The sequence below is a fragment of the Petromyzon marinus genome, chromosome 3 (assembly GCF_048934315.1).
Source record: "Petromyzon marinus isolate PM22_M1 ecotype Great Lakes invasive population chromosome 3, UKy_Petmar_22M1.pri1.0, whole genome shotgun sequence".
NCBI lineage: Eukaryota > Metazoa > Chordata > Hyperoartia > Petromyzontiformes > Petromyzontidae > Petromyzon > Petromyzon marinus.
Genome location: NC_133669.1, coordinates 2,941,691 through 2,959,388, shown reverse-complemented (window position 1 = coordinate 2,959,388; position 17,698 = coordinate 2,941,691). Strand labels below are relative to the sequence as shown.

General features: G+C 44.8%; 1 protein-coding gene across 3 annotated transcripts in view; it reads right to left on the bottom strand.

The window, feature by feature from the left end:
- The window catches only part of LOC116951640 (glutamate receptor ionotropic, NMDA 2C-like), a 72,376-nt gene that overhangs the window by 34,853 nt on the left and 19,825 nt on the right, over window positions 1-17,698 (bottom strand). For all 3 annotated transcript variants that reach the window (XM_076072487.1, XM_032970442.2, XM_032970433.2), the window contains 2 exons: window positions 6,864-7,459; window positions 1,076-1,190 (listed from right to left, as the gene is read on the bottom strand). In XM_076072487.1, the coding sequence (XP_075928602.1) occupies window positions 1,076-1,190; window positions 6,864-7,459 (711 nt within the window). The remainder of the gene's footprint in view (window positions 1-1,075; window positions 1,191-6,863; window positions 7,460-17,698) is intronic.

The following is a 17,698-nucleotide window of genomic DNA, read 5'->3' as shown; positions in this document are numbered from 1 at the left end:
GCCATGTGGTACGGGGGTCAAAAGAGCTGGACATTTGAGAGAACAACCGGAAAAATAATCTGATGGCTATTTAAATACGAACGTACATGTGCGTATGTACTTATATACTGTATATATAAACTACACAAGGTGGAGGCAGTGGTAACGATCGCGCCTCGCAGCTGGACAGGGGCTGGGTTCGATTCCTAACTCGGGTGAATCCCTGAGTGGAAGTTCTCTCTCTGTACTCCCCCGTGTTTGGCATGGGGCTTCCTCCGTGTCCTCTGGCTTCTTCCCAGAGCTAAACCCACAACACACATGGGAACTGCTTTTGGGCCAAAACCTCACCCCCAATGCTGAGAAATTACCTGCAAAATCACTCTAAACTGAACTCTTTGTTTTATTCTACCAAGATATGCATCACAGAAGCTTTGGCAGCACAAGATAGGCGTCGCTCCAGTCGTACACCCATGTTTGACAGGTGTATTCACCATGAGGATGTTTTAATGAGGTGAGCATTTTTCACCCTTACCGTGATTTTATCATCATCATCATTAACAACTGGTGCACAACAGCCATTACTTGTAGAATTAGCAAATATAAGCGGTATATCATAGTCAGCCAACGTCAGCTGCGATTCACTCAAACGTTTCATACGCCTGTGCGTTTATTGAATCCGTGGACGAGAGCGAATTGCGTTACACCAAAAAGCTATTTGAACGATTGGAGGCAGACTTGGAGGAGTATCTGATTCAAATCTCTCGAGTAAATATCACAGAAAGAGAGGTGAATGGAACCACTGGACGTCCGTGAAAAAGAGCGCTACAGCTCACCGGATTCCTCGAGGATGAATACATATTCTGACGGAAGGAAGTGGACAATCACCAACGTCTTAGAGGAATTGATGTCGCTCACAGAGAGAGAGAGAACTTGATTCCTTGCCAAATGTATCTATTTGGTGTTTCAACATCTTAACATCTCCTGTTTTATCGCCAGAAAGGGTAAGAGCTATTCTTATTTTTTCAGAGAGGTCGTTTGTAACCGTGTATCCAGTTGGTGCGGATGGACGCGACAAAGTGGAGGAGGAGCAGCTCACCTTCTCCCACGTGCGCTTTTTGTTGAGAACTTTCACCACCATGGGAGGATTGGCGAGGTAGCCGTCGCGTTTAAACGAGAGGTCTTTATCGTGCCAGCTTACATTCATCAAATACCTGCAACAGTGAGAATTCACATCATCATCATCATCATCGTCGTCAACATCATAAAATACATACAGAAGCTTACATTCATCAAATACCTGCAACGGTGAGAATTCACATCATCATCATCGTCGTCAACATAATAAAATACATACAGAAGCTTACATTCATCAAATACCTGCAACGGTGAGAATTCACATCACCATCATCATCGTCGTCAACATCATAAAATACATACAGAAGCTTAGATTCATCAAATACCTGCAACGGTGAGAATTCACATCATCATCATCATCGTCGTCGTCAACATCATAAAATACATACAGAAGCTTACATTCATCAAATACCTGCAACGGTGAGAATTCACATCATCATCATCATCATCGTCGTCGTCAACATCATAAAATACATACAGAAGCTTACATTCATCAAATACCTGCAACGGTGAGAATTCACATCATCATCGTCGTCGTCAACATCATAAAATACATACAGAAGCTTACATTAATCAAATACCTGCAACGGCGAGAATTCATGCGTCGTAACATCATCATCATTGATTTAAAGCTTTCGTGACTGCAGGGATTCATATTCTTGGTTGTTTCGGTAAAGTCACGTAGAAGGGAAACAATAAAATAATAAAAATATAAAACAATAAAATTCTCAAGACGTTTCGACTGCAACACAAGCAATCATCATCAGTTGTGAAAAACACAACAAGAAAATATGAAAAAAGTGGCGGTTTTTTAACGTTAGCACCACGGAGAGCGATTTGACAGTTTGCTCAGATGGACGAGTCCATCTATGTTCGGGAAAGAGGAGGGGGGAGACGAAAAATAATGGATGCGGTCTGAAAGCCAACTTAAGCGTGATCAATCAATTAAGACCCGAAATGGTTTATCAAATCCTTCCAATGATTGCTAAGCCGGAATCCATCTTCTCGGTTGAAATTGTCTCTGTGTTTGTATATGTGGATAGCCTCATGAACGAATCTCTCATGGTAGCCAGATGGCTTGCAAAGAACCTCTGTCTTGGAGGAGTCAATGTCATGTGAACCTACAGAATTATAACAGTGATCTGCCACGGCCGAGGTGTTGGTGCTACTGTGTTTTAGGTTTGCTTTGTGTTCACGAATGCGGTCCGAGACATGTCGTTTGGTTTCTCCAATGTAACTACTACCACAGAGGCAACTTAGTTTGTAGACGCCAGGGTACTGTATGTCCGGAATCACATCTTTTACAGACGGAACCAGATCACGTATTTTATGTAATGTGTTGAATCGGACCTGGATCTTGTGTTGATTCAAGATTTTGGAGATCTTTTTTGTGATCCCCGCAATGTAGGGTAAAGTGATGGTTTTGAAAGGCTCCTCAAGAGCGTCCCTTTTCATGGTTGGAGTGATAGCTTTGCGGATTGTGTAGTCGGAATAACCATTAGCCTTAAGAGCTTGGTGTACGTGCTTGGTTCACTGGCTATGTGTTCCTGGTCGGATATGCATTGGGCTCTATGGTGCAGAGCCTTGATGAGGGAATTCTTCTGGGATGGATGGTGGTGTGAATCCGGTTTCAGGTAAGCAGGAAAGCTACCCATACTTTTCCGAACATAGATGGACTCGTCCATCTGAACAAACTGTCAAATCGCTATCCGTGGTGCTAACGTTAAAAATAACCGCCACTTTTTTCAAATGTTCTTGTTGTGGTTTTCACACCTGATGATGATTGCTTGTGTTGCAGTCGAAACGTCGTGAGAATTTTGTTTTATATTTTTATTATTTTATTGTTTCCCTTCTACGTGACTTTACCGAAAGAACCAAGAATATAATATCATCATCACTGTCGTCATAATAAAAATAAATATAGAATTTACAATATTTATTTCTCCTGGAGGAGGAATCCGATGAGCTATAAAGCTCTCTTTCACAGACGTCCTAGTAGGGGCATGGGGTAAAAACGTTACAACAACAACCTCTTGACTTAAAGCTTTTGTGACTGCAGGAATTCATATTCTTTGTGTATTTCGGTAAAGTCACGTAGATATAATTATTTTTTCTATCTACATGACTTTACCGAAACACCCAAAGAATCACTTAATTTTCATTAGTATTTATTTTTATTATTTTATTGTTATTATTTTTTCTATCTAAGTGACATTACCGAAAGACCCAAAGAATATAAACAACAACAACCAATAAAAAAACACGATAGGAGTGCAAATGTTTCGGAAAGGTAAACAAACAACTTAAAAAAACAATATTGAAATACTGTGAAACTAAACTATTTTTTTTATCTTAGCAAGTAAAGCCCACTGAGCTATTATCTTCTTTTTCAGCAGCGATCGACCACTACGTACATATAGTACCATACCATCCTTAACACATTTGTAAAACAGTATCACCTTGGAATTGACTATATTGAATCCGTGCATTATATTTGCATCGTTAAAAAAATAAAAAAATATTAACAAAACTACCTCCAGTGACACAAAACAATTGGAATCAATTTCAACTGCCGCGTCTCAAATCTGATTTAATTGTCTCGTGACGCGCGAATGGAGCTTCACGAGACAAGTGCCACGTGCTTTTGGATGGGAACAATTCCACTCCACATTTGGAGCCTGCCACGTGGCCACTCCCGGGCTTGGCCGCTGCCAAACATAAACAACAGTAGCCATCGTCGATAGGGCCACACTGAGAAAAAATCGTATTATTCTCTTAAATTACAAACCCTTTGTAAATCCACTGCTGGATGAAGGCCTCCTAACACCGTGCCAGTTAAGCGCATACCTGTCAAACCCATACGGTTTACCCGTATTCGTGTACAGGGAAATTGCGTTTTCAGGGCGTACAGCCGTTTCAATAGGGGCAAAAAAATGTTTTGTCTCTTTGTGTTGGGACTTTGTAGGATAAAACGTTGAGATTTATAAGGGGCACGGGGTGACCAATAATGTCTGAATTGGTTTGTAATAAGGTAGGCACTGATAAGGGGTTGACAGGTTTGTACGCGGTTGAATTGACCATACTTCCCCTCCATGTAACACCACTTGACTTGCCTCTGCGGCTATTTGGGTCATTTTTCATAAATGTGGTGTGTTACCGCAATAATGATTTCCCTAACTTCATGTTTTTTTCAAACTTATTTTTACAATGAAGCTTTTAAAAATACATGCGATATGACCGAGCCAACAACGTCTCTGACAGGAAAGCATTTATTGTCATGAATATTAATGGACATTTTCGCGGTCATTTTGATTTCTCCTGCAGTGCGGTGGTTCTTCTCTGACCTTGTTTTATTATCCTTGCTGTGTTTAGTTTTTATATATTTATTTTTGTCATTCTGGTGACCCGGGGTCACTCTTATGAATGAGATTATATCCTGTCCTCTTTGAGTTCTTGCCTGATTAAACAAAATGAACTAAATCAACAGGACCGTTAACATTTTATGGGGAGGCAATTCCCTCATTCTAAGTTGGAAAGCGTTGTTTCAACCTTATGTTCAAACAGCGCTGCCTCAAGTGCTGTAGATCAGGCGTGCTGTTGCTCTATGACCAGTTGAAAGTCAAATTATTGATTTTGTTTCCCGTTTGGATGTGCGTCTCTCTGCGGATGATTGTCTTCTGATGGAATTTGCGATGGTCAAACTCCTCTTGCCCATCCGTCTGTAATCTGTGAATCGTACTATTTATACTACAGTACAACAAAATTACAATGGAATCCACAATTCTTCCCATGATACCAAGTGATTGACAGGTTAACAAACGACACACAAGATTGGGGTGAGTCCGCTTAAATCTTTAACGCAAACTATTTATTTATAAAGTATTTTATAAGTTAATGTATATTTTAGGATCCCTTTAATGGAAAACTGGAAGCTCATCAGCCTTCGGCAAGGCCACGATTACCCAGGGTGCCATTCCCTTGGTGTGGATGTCATCGGCCGTTGAGCGGCTGGCTCTCTGCCATTACACGAAAACTCAATGCAACCAGAGAGGAGCCCGTTCCGCCAGCACCTTAAGACGCCAACGTCAACACCACCGCCGCTAAACTTCACGAGGAACGAATGAATCCCGGGCTGCGTCAGTGACCGTTGCCTAACACTGAAACGGCGGTACAAATCATTCTTCCGCATCAATGACCATCGCGGCTTGTGTTAGTAATCACTACGACACTCTACCGTGCAATGCCTGTGATTATATTAGTTGTGCTTAATCCTCTACGCTGTTCAAGTCCAGGGGCGCCGCGGCGAGATGTCAACTACCTCGCCTGGTATACAGGAGGTCGTGGGTTTTATCCCGACCCTGACGCCTGTATATTTAGAGTTTGAATGTTCTCCCTGTAATCGTGTGGATTTTTCTCCGGGTCATCCGGTTTTTCCCTCCACATTTAGAAACATGAGTTTAGAGTATTTGGCTGCTATAAATGTCCACGTGATAATCCACGTCGTTGAGCTATCATTTGAGGCCAAATGACTTCTGAGAAAGAGCTATATAGCTCAGTGGGCCTTACCTGGTAAAATAAAAAAATAGTTTATTTTTCGTTTCCAGGCTCAAGGCTTTCCTGTTTTCCTCCGCAAATGTCTGACTTCCTATATGGAAATATCAACGGTGTTGTATTGGACAGTCATAGAAAACAAATCGAATATATATACGGTTGTGAGTGAGTGTGTGATAGTAACAATCACGCTCTTCTAAAATGGGTAGGAAGCTGAAATCTGGAACATTTTTTGTTTACTTTCTTACGTTACTAAAATCAGAAAAGCGAGATTGTCAAATTCGAGGCCTCCCAAATGTAGGAAGCAAACCATGATACGTTTTAAAATATATATTTTTAAAAATAATTTCAACCCAGGCTAATGAAGGTTTGTCTAAGCATACGGATTTATTTGATTTATTTTCTCGGTGATGACCATTTTCTAGTGATGTGTAGTTATTTTCTCATTATTTATGTATGCATTTTTATTTATTTGCTAAGTAGTGGGGGTTTTATTTTTGTATTATCTGTGTAAAGGACTGGCTAATTGATGTGCAGCGTTGTGGGATGCAATTGCATGAATGACGCTACATAAAAATGAAATTATTATTATTATTGTTGAGGTGTGTTGAATCCAAATATGACATCGGTATTTTCAAATATATATTTGAAATCAAGTGACACTCAAACCGATTGAAATAGCGGAAATCCCACCATCGTGGACTCTTATAAATACTATGGCTACGTCTGTATTTCTATATAAAAAAATAACACATCGCGTGAGATAATATCTCATTAATACTTACCTGATTAATGACACAATCAGTACAAGAGAGCGACAGGAAGGGGGATAATGATGATTTGACTGTGGAACCCCAGCTTGTGGCCAATTGTGAAGGTCTGTCTCATGAATTCGTGTGCACGCTTGGCGGTCTATGAGGGCACAAATGAGCCTATGCGCGTGCAAGTCTCAACCTGTACACACGGGTATAGCAATTTAACATTCACTGTGCACGTACTCCAGAGGTGCTGCGCCACACTGGGTTTTCACACGCGTGTCATTAATCATAAACGACGTGGACATTTACGTGAGATTTTAAAGCACTGATTCTCTCACGTTTCGAGGGAACGACATTAACTAGTGGAGGTGTAATGCTTTCACGGGCGGTGATCAACGGCTTACGAGACCGTGGCAGCATGCACGCTCTCTGCTCACTTACTCGTAAAATATATTGTTTTCTTCTGGCACCTCGTCGGGCTGCGAGTCGCAGCCCGTCTTTGCCTCGGGGATGTGACCGTAATCCTGGTAGGTGCGCTGGGCAGCCGAGGCGATGATGGCCACCGAATCCGCCATGCGTTGCGAGAAACTGTAGTCCAGGTCATTGAACGCGACCGTGATGAGACCGATGGGGAAGCCGAGGGGAATGATTTCGCCGTCCTCCACCGACAGGCCAGCGGCCAGCCACACGAAGCCAGGCCCCATGAGGCCGACGCTGTTTGCCATGTGGAAGAGGAACTCGGCTTCGTCCCTCGAGCAGTACAGCACGATGACCTGCGTGTGCACCTTCTTCAGTTGCATGCGGATGGCGATGTCGTCGTCCTTCTTCACGTCGATGGAGACGATGGTCTGAATTTCCCAGCCGAAGTAGCTGTTGATTGTGATGTGCTTAATGTGATTGACAAAGTCGTGGTAGCCGGGGTAGAAGCTGGTGATGATGGAAAAGCTGTTCCAGTCGTACTCCTCCAGAATGCGCATCAGGATGTTGGAATGCTGCTGCACCGAAGCTCCAAACTGCAAAAACATCGACCGCATCTCCTGCAAATATAAAACGTTAGAACGGATTTCATTTGAATGCTTTCCACCGAAAAGCCCCTAAGAACATTTTAATTTTTGCAATGTTACATTTTGTTCTTATAAGCCTGCCTTTGAGTCTGTGTTGATGAATGCTCTTTTTCAGCCAGGCTTTTGTAAAAATCAAAGTGCCGATTGCGTCTGTCACCCACACTGGGGCGAATCACCAAGGCGATGTGTTTCGTCCATTTCATGAATGCGACAACCTGGTACTATGCCGTATAAATAGAAAAATAAATATGAGTGATCATTTATAGCTCCGTGGCCAATGGATGAATGCCTCCTCACACCATGTCGATTATGGGGGCTGGAGAAGTAAATGGGCCCTAGATTGGTTCAGATATCACTCGCCACCCACGTTGCCCGTGACTGGGAATAATACACAGGTCCCTAGGCTCATAGTGCTAACCACTGTGGCACTGCTACACCCACAGTATTATTATTATTACTATCAATGCACTATATTATCGCGGTTTAATTTGTCTTTCACTAATCAGTTGCATCTATACAACACTGCAGATTACGTGACATAAATTATAACTACGAGAGGCTGAATTTTGATTTAAAGCTTTCGTGACTGCAGGGATTCATATTCTTGCTTCTTTCAGTAAAGTAACGTAGAAGGGAAACAATAAAGTAATAAAAATATAAAACAATAAAATTCTCACAACGTTTCGACTGCAACACAAGCAATCATCATCAGGTGTAAAAACCACGGCAAGAAAATTTGAAAAAAGTGGCGGGTTTTTTTTACGTTAGCACCACCATCCATCCCAGAAGAATTCCCTCATCAAGACTCTGCACCATAGAGCCCAATGCATATCCGTCCAGGAACACATAGCCAGTGAACTCAAGCACGTACACCGAGCTCTTAAGGCTAATGGTTATTCCGACTACACAATCTGCAAATCTATCACTCCAACCATGAAAAAGAACCCTCTTGAGGAGCCTTTCAAAACAATCACTTTACCCTACATTGCGGGGATCACAAACAAAAATCTCCAAAATCTTGAATAAACACAAGATCCAGGTCCGTTTCAACACATTACATAAAATCCGTGATCTGGTTCCATCTGTAAAAGATGTGATTCCGGACATACAGTACCCTGGCGTCTACAAACTAAGTTGCCTCTGTGGTAGTCGTTGCATTGGAGAAACCAAACAACATGTCTCGGACCGCATTCGTGAACACAAAGCAGACCTAAAACACGGTAGGACCAACACCTCGGCCGTGGCAGATCACTGTTATAATTCAGTAGGCTCACATGACATTGACTTCTCCAAGACAGAGGTTCTTTGCAAGCCATCTGGCTACCATGAGAGATTAGTTCATGAGGCTATCCACATATACAAACACAGAGACAATTTCAACCGAGAAGATGGATTCTGGCTAAGCAATCATTGGAAGGATTTGATAAACCATTTCAGGTCTTAACTGATTGTTCACGCTTATGGTGGCTTTCAGACCGCATCCATTATTTTCGTCTCCCCCTCCTCTTTTCCGAACATAGATGGACTCGTCCATCTGAATAACTGCCAAATCGCTCTCCGTGGTGCTAACGTTAAAAAAAACCGCCACTTTTTTCTAATTTTCTTGCTGTGGTTTTCACACCTGATGATGATTGCTTGTGTTGCAGTCGAAACGTCGTGAGAATTTTATCGTTTTATATTTGTATTATTTTATTGTGTCCCTTCTACGTGACTTTACCAAAAGAACCAAGAATACGAGAGGCTGGTCACCGCCATGGGAACGTGGAATTTCCAACACTGGCTCGGGGGGCCGCCAATGGAGTCTAGATGTTGGTATCGCAGAAGATGACCTGAAGCCAGAAGCACGGATGCCGTAAGAACACACGCCCGCGGTCGTGTGTCCACTGGGGGAATCTGGCAGAGGGATGAAGGTGATGGAGGACGGTTGGGTGGAGCGAACCATGTGGATACGCACACAGAGACACGCGCGCATGCGAGGGGATGCAATCGTGCTCCTGTGTTGCGGAGTTAAAGCGATTCCTTGGCTCTTTAAAGACGGAGTTTTGGCAAGGTACGAAATAATTCCTTTCGGCAAAGTGGACAACTCCATTTGCGTGGCAACTTCCAGCCTGTTCATGAGTCGCCCTTCACGTCGCTATGGCAGCACCACGAGGGCACCGTTGGCTTGGCTCCGTGTTAGCAAATAAACGCAATTTGTGGTTTAAAAAAAATCCACGCTTGTTTTCCTTTCATAATATATATGTAAAAACATAATTTGAACAGCTGAAATCTCAGCAGTTAGAATTTCCGTAAATAAAATCAATTATTCGTTGTTGTTATTATTGTTATTATATCAATCAGTAAGAATTAGCGCTCGCCACTTATTGAGCACTTAAGATCCTTCACTCACGCACAAATGGGGCCATTCGACTCGGTAACTCACCGCTGGTAATAATCACGACTGCACATGGGCAACTCTCCACTTGCACTCACCAATCACGCTCACCACTTACTTCAACCGCTAAACGAAACTATTTTATTTTTATTTCACCATGTAAGGCTCCACTGAGCTACAGAGCTCTTTTTCAGAAGCTACCTGGCCACAAATGATAGTTCTCAACGAAGTGGCTTAGCAGCAACAAATACTGTCATGTCGATTCTAAATGTGGAGGGGAAAAACCGGAAGACCAGGCGAAAAATCCACGCGACCATGGGGACAGAGAGACACGCAAATTCCAAATGTACAGGTATCAAGGTCAGGATCGAACCCACGACCTGCATGCCTGGCGAGAGAGTTAACATCGCCCCACCGCGTAGCCTAAACCCTACCACCGACGTCAATTACACACAACCACCAACGCTCACCACTCGGAGCCCACGGGCTGCCCCTCGATTCGCAGACGACACTCGTCAATCGCAGTCGCTATAGATTCATGTTGTTACATCTCCTCCACACACGGCGGCTTCTCCCCCTCCCCCTTCTCCTCCGCCATCCCACACTCGCATCCCGATATCACCCACGCACTCCTGCACCCTGGGGCCTACCGCGTGACTCCCCACATGCAAACAAAATGTGTAATTTTTTTTGGCGAGAGGAAGTGGGATTTTCTCTCTCACCTAGAGGGGAATATACGCCTCCTACCTAGAAGAAGAAACGTAACCAATTAAAAAAATATTCTTAATGGCACCGCGCATGATTATTGCAGCACCAAGGATTGGATTTTCTACGCAGCGTATTGATGTGTGCTCATTATTTCCCTATTTCAGAGCCGACTGGCACATTGCCTGTGACCTGACCTACGTGACCATACGTGTGTAATAATGATTATTTATTTCAACAATTGAGAGGTAGATAAAAACAAATTGGGGGGGGGGGGGGGTAGGTGGTGGGGGAGAAATTGTCACTATGATAATCACACACACACACTTATCAATATGGCAGCATGTTGGTGTTAATGCAGAGCACAAGCAAACTGCAGTCGACTTCCCTGAGGAGTAAACAGAATCAGAATATTTATATATTCTGGAGGAATACAATGAGCTATAAAGCTCCTTTTCACAAATGTCCAAACAATATGTGCCCATTATGCCACTTCACGTCTTGCCGGTACACATTTTAAGCCTTTTCACGCCATTATTTCCACTTACAAATGTGCATTTCTGAAAATGATTTATTTTTAACCGTTAAAATATTTCACCTGATAAAAAAAATTCCATTGAGGGTGGTGGACAGCTCGTATGTTAGTGTCCGTTGCACGGAACGCATTGCAGAGTATGGACAATGCCACAGATGATACATTATGCTGGCATGCAATGTTAATGTGTTGTATTTTTTTACATTTTGTAAATTCTATGTGAAACTGACATATGGTTGCCATCTTGCTAAGGGACCCTTGCAGATGAGCTGTGAGTCTCGACGGTTGACCACGGTTGAGTAAAGCATGTTATTGCCAAACATTTTTAACATTAAAATCACTCTTATCATTAGGAGCTGGTGGTACTGTGGGGAGAGCACTTAGTCCGTGAACCTGACGACCAGAGTTTGAATCCTGGCCACAGCTGACGTCAGTGGCGAGTGATATCTGAATCGATCCGACCGGCATCCAACGCGCGGAGTAGTGCAATCTCGGAACGCCGAGTTCAGAGCAACCGTGCGCTAACCGATGCGCCACCGCTCCACCCCTGTAAATTATTGGTGGCGTTAATTAAATGGCGAGGAAAGCCATCGCAATGCGGTGGATGTGAAAAAAAATGGCCTGGAGCCCTTTGGGGGGCTTTTGGTGGTCGCTGTAGTCCATTGTACAATGGGAGGTCTCTCGTACATAATTAATTCGCTTATCTTGTTATTTTCTTACTGTTTCCGTTGTTCCCTCCCGCCACGCGATGATAATGCGGTTCGTAAAATCCCGTTTAGAAAATTGTATGTTTCTCAAAGTATGTTTTGATAAAAAAATTAATAAAATTAAATCCACTGCAATGTAATTGCCACACGGCCTGCTTCGGGGCCCAAGTGTGTGGGAGGTGGTGGTGACCTCACACGCACGCGTGATTCTGTGCATCGGGTAACGCTTTTATTTCTTTGTTTCTTTCGTACGACTGATGCCGATGCAGAACAACAACAACAGCAGCAGACAATTTCACATGCAGGTGGTCAAGCCAGATAACCGCATCATGGGTGTGTCATCATCGCCGTGACGTCTCCTTCGTATTTGTGCATCGGGGCATTGCGTCGTTCCACGTTGTACGGTCTGTTCTGGACAACCAACAGTCGCAGCGCTACCGGGGAGTTTTACATTTTCCTAATTTGCGCATCAGGTAGCGTTCGTTCACAGCAACGCGAGGAAGAGTCGCCTTGGGTGAGAGAGGGGGGGGCTGCGGGTCACGAGACCTCGTGCCATGCGTTTTTTTTCTTTACCCCGTGTAGATTGCATTTCGTGAATGACGACTTGCCGCGTCACTTAGTGAGATTGCACTAAATCACACTCGGCAGAGACGGCCCCTGGCATCGTGCAGCGCAGGCTTTCCTATCAGCGCCGTGGAAGGTCCGGGGGGAGCTGAGCTTGATGCGTTGAATCGAAATGCTTCGGTTTCTCTTCACTTTCCCACAGTCAGGCGCCCCCTGCCCTGCCTTCGCGGACCGTGCGATTTGTCGCGTGGGGCGACTTTCTCCCCCCTCCCCCTCCTCCCTTGCCTGTTATTTTTTCAATTACGTTATTTCATTGTTTTTTTTAGCTTAACTTATCCCTTCGCGCTCTTTTGCTTTGTGAAATTCCCAAAGCGTGTTTGTAAAGCGCTTTGAGATACTGCGGGCGGCTAAGTGCCATATAAATGCAAATCCTTATTGGGGAGAGGGGGGGGGGTCATGTGAGCAGTGCAGGGGCTTGCGAAAGCATCAGCAGTGGCCCGGTCCGTTAGACATGGCATTGGCAGCAGAATAGGTTGTTGGCCTGCCGATGCACTGCAGCTGTAAAATGCGAGGCCACAGAACCACAAAGTAATTCATGTCTTTGGTGTTGGGCTAATATTACGTGGAAATGTATTGAAATATTGCGCTGTGCATACAAGGCTCCAGTGGTTTTATGCATGGGACATTGTGTTTCTTAATTCTCTGAGTTGCAACTGGTCCAAGGGAAATGCTGCGTAGAATGGAGCGGATATTGTCTACGTTCCAGCAGCCACTGAAAACCCAGACCTGAACCGTGCCGGACCAGTCTGGGGATACTCTTTGGTTCTATTCGGTAAAGTCAAGTGTTTTTTTCATTTTTTACCTACGTGACTTTACCGAATAGAACCAAAGAGTATGGATCCTTGCAGTCACGAAAGCTTCAAATCTCGAACAGTCTGGGGATGTTCCGGGAACGCCTCGGGCCTCGTTCTAATTCGCAACTCCGTGGGCTGAGCCCCTCTCCTTCATTTGTCTGTTCCCTATCCCCTCTCCCCTCCGCCGGTGGAGGGAAATAATGGCACGGTCTTCTGTTCTGCGTTGCTCCCCGTGACACCACGACTGTTCTCTGACGGCGGTGCGACTGACATTGGCGTCCTATGGAGAGCGATCTGCTCAGCGCAGCGTAAGTGGGCCGCGCAGGCTATGTTCTAGTTCGCTCGACCCGGTAACGTCGCCCTGGGGATTCGGCTTCACGAACTGAGCCGGCCTGCTACGCCGGTGGTCGTGGGAACACAGCAATGGAGCTGACGCCTTTGACTGGCATCTTTCCTTGTCGTAAGGCCCTCGTGGTCGAGGAACAAGGAGGGCCACTTTAAGCTGACTCAGCTGATCCAGTATTGAGCACCTTTGTGTGCTGTGGGACTCAGAAACAATGCTGCCCAGACCAGGGAAGCCTGCCAGCTATAGAAAGCATGGGTGACTGCGAGGACTAAACTGATGTACACACGACTAAAGCCAAGCGTCAAGAGCCATTGGAGAGTTATTATGCTTTGTAGTCAACAGAGCTGGGAGTTGGGTGGAACGTCAGGAATAGATATACACTTTACCAACATGTGAAAGGACTGCGCGATGTTTTGTTATTGCCATCATGGAAAGATACGCCACTCAATTGTGGTTACCTGCCTAAACTGGCGATGCAGATATATATCATCGGCAAAATTTGATTCTTTGTTTCAATGCATGGCAACAACCACGGTGCACTGCGCCACGCACTGGCAGCCGATCTGCAGGCGAGAGCCGAACGGCTTCGCCACGAATCCCCTCCTGGGTAACCTGACGCGAGCAGCGGACACCATCGGTGAGCTCACCCCAGTAGCTGCCCTACGCCCGGCTGCCTGGAGTTGGACTCTGACCGTGGCTGTGGGCACCACTGTGTGGGTGCCGCACCTGGAAGCTGCCCGCGCCGCGCACGTGGCGCCTGTGAGCTGCACTGTGCACGCGTTGGGCCGTACGTGTGGATGTACGTTCATCTTCTTCCGCACCGCACGTAGCCGACCGTGCCACGTACCGATGTACGCCTCTGTGCAGTGTGCCTCCGGATTGCGGGGACTCCTTCGAGTGCAGAATGCAACCCCCGAGCATTGCGAGCAGTGGAAAATCGGTGGTGGCGAATGATCGGCCAACTCGCTGCCGCAGCTGTAGCCAGTGGCCCCTTCCCTCTGCCGGCTCCTGTTGAGCCGACTCTGCCGTGGAAACCGACAAGTCGCGCGCGTCCTGCCGCTCACGCTTATCGAGCAAACCATTCTCGAGAGCCGAGAGCTCCGCTGCGATGCGGTGCAAATCTTGCGCCGCACACATGCGGTGCAGGAATCACGCAAGTCCTCATTCAATCGGGAATGGCGTTCTTACTTGCGCGGGACGGGCGCGTGTGTGCCGTGCAAGGCTGGGAATTGAACAATTCAGGCCACCGAATTCATGGAGGTGCGCTCACCACTGCACCACTGCTCCACCCCAGCTCATCAGAGTTTAAAAGGAAAAAAAAACAAGTTCGAAACACAAAGAGATCTTGCAGACCTGGCTGTGTGATTTGTTAGTTTTTAGCTTTGTTAAGGAGAAAAAAAACGTTACAGGTTCTGTTATGGTTTTTTTCCACTGACTTCTCTTTGCTTCGTTCGGAGAACTTTATGTTATGCCTTTGCTTCTCTCACATTGAGTGCCCCAGGTCACTTTTGCAAATGAGACTATATCCCAGTCTCTTGGGTTCTCACCTAGTTAAACAATACACAAAAAATAAACTTAAAACTTTGTATGAATATGGACGGGAGTGCAATCACGGGAGTGCCATGATGATGAACTTGACCATCCCCGTATCTTGTATCTACAAGGCAACAGCTGTTTCTCTTTGAGATTACATCTTTTCTTTAGAGAAAGGTGATAACAGACCCCTTCTGCAATTTGCAATTTCTTGCAGATAAGAGACAGAGAGAGAAAAAAAATCGCTCAACACATTCATCAATACCACTGCCCTAGTCCATAGCATGTGAAGAAGGGGAGGTGCCATGAAGACGGGCAATAGCCCAAAACGTCGCCTATTATATATTTTTCTTTTAAGGCATCGTTACTGATGAATTTTGTTGAGTTGTTTTTGTTTTGTCAATCGTGCTTTGTGCACCGCTGTCTATGCCAGCAGCGTCATAAAATAAATTGCAGATAAGGAAAGGTACGTTTAGACTTTGTAGTTCTTATTGAGACAAATTATTTCTAGGGGGAGCGTGCAACTGTGTACTCAGGTAAAAAAAAGCCATTTGCGCCAGGCCACGCTCACAGGGCAAATGAGTCGAGGAGATTTTTTGTTGCATGGAATCACGAACGGTTTTGGGATTGTGGGGGTTCAGCCAAATTTTCCTGCACGCAACATTGGAAAAAATGCACGACAGATCTTGGGACGCACGCCACAGGCAACGTCGAGTATTTCCCCTTTCCGTTGCACCAGGGGTGTGACGAGGTTTGGGGCCAGTGACAGAAATAAATCGTGCATAGAAAGCACTCTGGGAAAGAAAAAGAAAATCGGCGCATTAATGAAATATTTTTGCTCACATTGCAGGCAGAAAACTCTGTTTGTGCTGACTACCAGTGCTGAGTCAAACTTCTGGCAATGCCAAACGCCTCCGAAACCCAAGGGATTCAATCTGCAAGTCCGTTTAACCAGAGGGTAAGGTGCTAAATGTTAAAACAGAGAATGAACTTGCGGCTGTCAATTTGTTTGTGTATAAAACTAGTCTTATCGCATTTGCAGTCAGCCAAAGATCACTTATCTAAGAAAGCGAGATGTGATTGAATCAGCCGAACTACTGGCAGCTTTCAAGATAATTTATAGTACCTGCCATCGGAGAGGCAGCATGTACTTTGCAAAGAGGTATGTATTATGAGGTCACGTGTTGTGCATAGCTCTCGGCTGGAAGGTTATTTATAGCAAAAACCTAATCCACTGATACAGTTCCTTGTAATTTCTTTTTTAATCCAATCTCGTTGTGGAAGGTGATTTTTTTGGTTTGTTTTGTCTGTGGCTACGTGTCGCGGTTATGTAATGGCATCGTTTGAAAAAGTGGCAGTGCAGGCATCGCAGGGAAATGTTGAGTCAGGGGGAAATGCCCAGAATTCATTTGTGAATCTCGAAGGCTTGTTGACGAAAGCAACTTTAATTTTAAATTAGCTTCTTTCAATAAAAGCAAATTTTACTTGCAGTTTGGTGGGAACAAAAAAAAAGGGGTCCATTGAAAACGAATGTCGTGACTGAAAACGGCCCGTTTTAGTTGGATACGATGAGCTCTGCTGGAACATTTTTTGCTGCCGCAACACAGAAAAATACCTAGAAAACCAGGGTGGGTCCCAGGGACTGGACGGATCCTGAGGTTAGCAGTGAACATTGTGTTTCGAGGTGCTATTTAGACCCTTGGTCAGTCCAGTACAAATTGTTTCCTCATGCATTCGGCGTTTTCAAGATTTCCAAGAGTACTAAATTTATTATTTCCTGAAACACAATTGGTAATTAACCCCGCATCCATACAGAGACAAATTTTGCCCATATGGTCTACGTACACTGTTGGGTCAAGTGCTGTTAGCGAGCACCTATTAAGGCCCGCACAGTTCACGAGCGGGTGGTGTGGTGAGCACCATTCCTGGCCACCTTTGTCTCCACAGTGTTGATGTTATCACACAACTCATTTAAGGCCGAGTCTACCTAAGAGAGGCACAGAACAGGCTTCCAATATATCGCTGGCATTAGCCATAAACGTCGATAGGAATCGAATTGCGAATCGAGTGCACCTTTTGGCGTCATCTGGTCGAACACCGTATGAGACTAGGCTCTAAGAAAAGCTGTCTCTGGTGTGGACCAATCAGTTTCAAGGACAATGCATAAATGATCAGAGTATTGTTTTTTGTTTGAATTTGACTGCAAGTATTGTGGTTAATGTTAACATGATTCCTTGCAAAAGGTGTCAGTTTTGTTGCCAGAGAAAAAGGGGAAAACCCCTATTAGTATATTTTGGTACTGGCAAAGGAGGCCTCATGAAGGAATCGAATTGTTTTGCCAATTTCACCACTGTTGTCAATGGAAACATCTCCAACCACGTTTTTACAACAACAAAATCAAACGAAAATGATCAATTGTTAAGTTGATCAATCGCGAATCCGGCGCTTAGCAAATTCTACGCTGAATCTCTCCCCCTCCCCATCTAGCCTCTCCTGTCTGAGCTGTATAATTGCTAACTCGCACGCTTATCTGCAGCCCGGCATCTGGGATGGCCCGGTCCTTGGGTCAGGGAGTAGATTGAGCTGTATAAATA